The sequence below is a fragment of the Thermobia domestica genome, chromosome 11 (assembly GCF_964235325.1).
Source record: "Thermobia domestica chromosome 11, izTheDome1.hap1.1, whole genome shotgun sequence".
In the NCBI taxonomy this organism is placed as follows: Eukaryota; Metazoa; Arthropoda; class Insecta; order Zygentoma; family Lepismatidae; genus Thermobia; species Thermobia domestica.
Window position 1 is genome coordinate 260044791 of NC_137464.1, and position 6087 is coordinate 260050877.

Here is a 6087-nt window from a genome sequence, read left to right on the forward strand (position 1 = left end):
AAGCGTTACGTAGTCTTCGGAGCTCCGAGCATTAAGCTTCTTAATTTTGACAAGAATTTTTTCGTTATTGCTAGTGTTGATTCTACAGAATGCTTATTTGAAGGCTAGCAACAAATGACTGAACTTAACTGTTGTTGGAAAACCAAATTTTACTGAATACTTTTGTTACCATCAAAGGTTAGAAATAATACTAATAGTTTTACTAATGTATTTACATATTTACTGTTAGTACCGGCACCTATGACCTTAAACCCGTCAACGTATGAGGGATAACGTCCATCGGCGGCGCCGAGTCAGGTAACACACTATTCACGGAAAGTATTTTCTAAAATATACAATCGCTTACTTTACTTCAAATACGCTATAAGCATAATCCGCACATTAATTTGTTCTACAATAATCTCAAGCTAAGGTGAGGTTTTTTATTTATTTATTTATTTATTTATTTATTTATTCAGTACATTTAGAGCTTTATAAAGGTCTTATGTTGAATATTGTTGTCTATCTTAACATCTTAACATGAAAGCATATAATTCGCCCAAAGAAAGTTTAAAATCTGATAAAAATAACTTTCAATGTGATCACCTTAGTTGTACAAATAATACACTAACAAAAAAGTCAGAAACCCAGATGGGTTTTAAGATGGTTTTTTTCAGGTGGGTCCAACCCGAAAAAACCCAGTGGTTTTTTTCGGGCTGGGCCCACTTGGGCAAACCCTGATTGTTTCAGTAATTTCTGAGTAGTGAGTATTTTGCAACACTTAATAGTTGGAGGGTATTAACTTTGCGCTCCAATACTATAATTATAGATGCATATGGAAGTAGGAAAGGACAAAGGAAACATGAAAATAAGAAATATTTGTAACACTGAGAAGTAAACGCCGGAAATTAAACAGGAGTAACTGAATTCACTGTATACTAAAATAAGAACAGATAAGTAGTAATACAACGTTGAAATAGGTTAATGTGTATCTTATCTGGGGCAGCCATTTATGGAAGTTTACCCCAGAAACTATTAAGTGGTGAGGAAATTACTGTTCATTCTCAAACAATAGAAAGCAAGAGACGCAGTGTAGAGTATTCAATAAGGGATTCGGGAAAAAAAAATGAGTACATCGCCTAATAGATTATTCAAGTCTTCTACAACAAATGAGACAATGGTTCATATTTTTCTTCAAGGCAGTCGCAATTGTACAAACCGTGAAGATAAGTAATTGCAGTGAACGTGTTAGGAAAGCAACTAACCTAGTGTTTTTTTTTTTTTTTTTTTTTTTAGCGACATCCTCATTTACGCGCATACCCACCACTGCTGGCATGCTTGCTCCCTACGAACGCTCCCCCGCAATCCGCTATCAACCCCCTGCTGCGCTCCTGCCCCGACTTGGCTAGATAGGACTTGTGGATTTTAGTGGACACCTAGCACAGGTTGGCGTATCGTTTTCATATTGCAGTTATGGCATATTTTCGGACACAGTATTTACACGCAAAACGTTAAAGATTTCTTAAAATAAATGTGAACCGAGAAATTCTTGAAAAACCTTTTCTAAAGTAGTGATAATGAATTTTCTGACACATGACAAAATTTTAACGTTTTTAAGCTGGAAATACAGGATCTACTTTTTGGCACAAAGGCCGGTTTTCGAAATTCATCGTTCTACTTGATATCCTAAAGTCTGTACCCGACAAACCAATCTGTGCCAGGTTACCACCAAAAATCATGAATTGCATTTAACAGTCAGTGCACGGGCGTCCATAGAGAGCAGTCCCATCACAGACGGTCAGTATGCGTGTACCGAGAATGTTGAAGAAAACAATGTTGAATTTAAAGGCTCCACGATGAACAACAAGGCAACGATGTAATATCCGAAACCATTTCACTACTCTTATTTCTCCAGTAAAATTTTCAATATTTAAATATTTTGGCTCACATCTGCGGAACAAAATCTAAAAGTACTGCCACTGTTTGTTTCTGCGTGGAGATATCAACTGAGGCGGGCAATAGAACCCAGTATGACTTCAACGGAACCCAATATGACTATTTCGGGAACCTGGATTCATAAACTGCACAATTTGTGCAAGGGTTAAATGCGGCCCCGAAATACAAAATTTACGGAGAAATTAATAGAATCATGAAATGTCAGTAAAAGAATAAGAAAAATAAAAACGCAATAACGGTCATCAGTGTAGGGTAATTAATTAAGGTGAAAAACGAGGTAAATTTGAATTATGTGAATTCTCAGTATTAACAATATCAAGTAAATAGGCAATAGTGTATAAGGCAGTGTTTCAAGCCCACTGTCTTATTAACTTACCTAGATCGTATATGCCATAGTAATGGAGAGAAATACAGAAATGTAGAGCGGAATAAGAGAGATGCACCTTAACGAAATGAGATATACGGTAACGGGACAAAATTTTGGGTGCTATCCCATTTTATGCAGGCATAAATTTGTAAAATTCTGAGAATTTGTTAATTGATTTCACATACATTACTTGATTAGACAAGCAACTTACTCAAAATGTATAGGGATCTTACTTCATATCTGTATAATAGGTACAAATACGAAATAGAAAGTGTGTTGTTTAGCACGTTCCAAAGTTATGCAATTCACAAGGCATAAATTGTATACCATACAATGTTTTCCCACTATCCTTGGTATACATGTGCCCACCGTCTCTGACGCGCCTGCTGCCTACGGACGCACCCGCATACTAACGCCCCGGCGCGCTGCTCTGTTCCTACGTTAACTCGATCGAATAGCATTCGCGACCATTTTAGTTTCCACCTAGCACAAGTTGGTTTGTTCTCTAAAGTTAATTCGTGGTTTATGCACTGCAATTTTTGGGAATATGAGCACACGTTGCAGTTCTACTCAGTCTTCGCGAGGTCAATCTGCATTTATTAATTCAACTTCTCCCTTAAGATAGAATTTCTAAGGCAGGAAGAGTGCATTGCCTGCTATGGGAAGTTTATATTTCAGGAATATAAGGATGAGGGAACCGCCCCCATCCTTCCTCTAAAAATCAATTTAAATAATAGTTGTATATGTTATCTCTGAAATGCAGTTTGTAACAATCGTTAGAAGGTACTGATTTTGCGCAGTAATACGATACAAATCTTATCTAGCAAAGAGAGCATAAAAATAAGATATATTTGTGGTGAAGAATGAACGATGGAAATGAAAGAGGTGTGACTCTTAATAAGGCATATTTAAAATAATAAATAAATAGCAACACAGCGTTGAAAGTAGGTGCGTGTCTAATCCGGGGCTGCCATGTGCGGAAGATTGGCCTTGTGCAATAACAATTCACTTACCCTATTTTCAATTGATTCCTTTTCTTTCCGAAGTTCTTCACATATATTCTGGCATTTGCTTAAATTTTTAACATCTCGTCCGAATTCAGCATTCAGTTTTTTAGTAACTTTTTCTCTCAAATCCATGATTCGTAAATATAAACTTGTTTCTACCCTATACCATTCAAATATTGCAATTATGTAGACTTTATAACTAAAATTGATTTAAAAGTTACAGTATGATATGTAACCAAATTGACCCGTCGAGCCCGAATAGCCGGATCTGAATAAACTTAATTTCATTTCATTTCGGCCTCCAATTGGACACTCAAAAAGACACAAACGGGACGGGCCCCAATGTTTACATTATCAAATTTCCTGTTACAGAATCAGAATCCACGTAAACAGAATCGAATCATTCATGACATGATTCGGTCACTTTCAGTCTCAGCCAAAACAATTTTTAGTTTTTATTTATTTCGAATCAGAATAAAAGTTCAGAAGGAGGATGAACTGTATCGGTACCGGTTAAAATGAAAACTACCTACAAGTTGCGACTTACTTTATAAATTTTTGGCATTTCTGTTATAATTACTGAATTATTTGCGTTACCTAATGATCCGTAAATTTTGGAAAGTTCGCTAGGGTCTCATTCTGTATCGTTTTCTTCAGCGGAACGGAAATTTTGTAATACAAGTTACAAATATAAATTCAGTATATAGCAAATCTCACAAATTATGCCAACCATGTTAAAGAATCAGGCTCCCTGAGACGAAAATTTAATACAACACAATTTTACATCAATTGAATGTATATAATTCTTTCACAGTAATGAATCATAACGTATCATTTACACTTTTTTTTATGATATAATTTCCTAAAATATAGTTTGTACTTTGGGGCGTAAATATTCTTCAACAACTTATTCCACCTTTCCTTAATCATATTAGGAAGTTAATTTCCATTCTGACATCTTTTTGACCATTCAAGAAGTTTATTTTGATTACTTTCTTCACAACAAAGGCCGGCTCTACTTGATGTGCAACTTGTACTTATCATCATAGGCAGTGGCGTATTTAGGGGTGGCTTCCGGGCTTAAGCCCTCCCCGAAATTTTACTTAGTATACTAAAGTAAATGAAATATCTTGCAGAATTTTCCCATTTCCAGGCAAAGCCCCCCCCCGAAAGTTAGCAAAGCCCCTCCCGAAACAAAATCGTAAATACGCCACTGATCATAGGTATTCTGCCCTTATTGACAGGTCACTCACCGCAGCTGAACAGCTTCCATGCTCCACAGTGCTCCGTCTTCACGTGTGGTCTTTCTGTTTTTATATCATTCATTAATTGTAGTCTCCTTCCCGCCATCATACTCTCTAGAATGTTCCTCATGATATAATTTCTTAGGCAATGTCCCAACCAGTTTCTCCTCCTCTTCTCAATAATATCTAGAATGTTCTTTTCTCCCTCACGTTTCTAACACCCTCTCATTCGTTTTCCACTCGATCCAAATAATTCTTTCCATTCTTCTCCACGCCCACATTCCGAAGGCTTCCAGTCGTTTTTCATTACTTTACATAATGTCGGAGTTTCCACCCAATAATGTACAACACTCCACACGAAGCATTTTATGAGTTTTTTCTCAACTCTTTATTCAAGGTCCAACAAAACAGACTTTTCTTTTTCCTAAATCATGTTAGAGTGGTATAATCCGTACTTCGTAATTGGCTGGTCCTGGGCTTCAAACCTGGAGCCGGTCACTATAAATAAGATGTTGCAAATATATAAATAAATCAGTACGTAAATAAAACTAAACCACAATAACCTACCCAGCTTAAAATAGTATATTTCTCATCACTGTGTGTGCCTTTCTCAGATGGTCTTGAGGATCCGTGGGGGTGCGCGGATCCCAGGTCAGGAGCGGATCCAGGACCGACTTCTAGGGGGCGGTGGGTTGTCATAATGCTAATTTTAAGGGCTCCAATCTCAGGGATGGATTTTATTTATATATATATAAAACAAGAAAATTCGCTCTTGGGGGGGGCGAACTCCCCGATCACCTCCCTGAATCCGCCCCAGCCGCATGTTGGGAAAGGCTGCTATACTGGAAACAGAAATTCTGAAAGGTCCTGTTCATCTGAACCAATCGCGGATGTATCCAAATCTAAATGAAAATGTACTACTTGAAATCCAATCTGTTTTAATATCCATTATTATTATTATTATTATTATTATTATTATTATTATTATTATTATTATTATTATTATTATTATATTTAATTATTTTTTTAGGAGCGGTCGTCTTCTCCATTTTAATCATTCTTATATTAACGAATTTTTGTGTATCTTATAACAATTCAATTCGCCCCACTTCCGTGTGATTTTATAATTATGACAAACTATTCGGATTCATTCAATTTGGTTCGCCCACGTGATCATTTTTTCTATCTTTTACAGTTTTACTGTCACGTTTTTATTCCAATATTGTTTTTATAATCAATTGCTACACAAATGTTTCGGGGGCGGTATTCAGAGAGAATTCGTTAATCGAAGGTTAGTCACGGACCAGTTAGTAAGCATACTAACCCTTTACTAAGGAAGGTGCACTTTTTGGTATTCAGCAGAGTCAATTTTGAGTGCAACTAAAATGATAATTTCGGTATGATTAACTTATTTAACCCCAATGCATCGGTGAGTAAAATAAATGTGGCAACTACGGAAAAGTAGATCAGGGCATGCGTCGTTTGTAAAAATGAAAATACATGAATTACGAAATGTTGTGTCGCACACTAAATC

General features: G+C 36.4%; 1 protein-coding gene across 1 annotated transcript in view; it reads right to left on the reverse strand.

Moving 5' to 3' along the window:
• Rint1 (RAD50 interactor 1) overlaps positions 1-3692 on the reverse strand; it is a 51495-nt gene extending 47803 nt beyond the window's left edge. The window contains exon 1 of the mRNA XM_081732160.1: positions 3316-3692. Within this exon, the coding sequence (XP_081588286.1) occupies positions 3316-3441 (126 nt within the window). The 5' untranslated portion in view covers positions 3442-3692. The remainder of the gene's footprint in view (positions 1-3315) is intronic.
• Positions 3693-6087: the final 2395 nt, after the last annotated feature.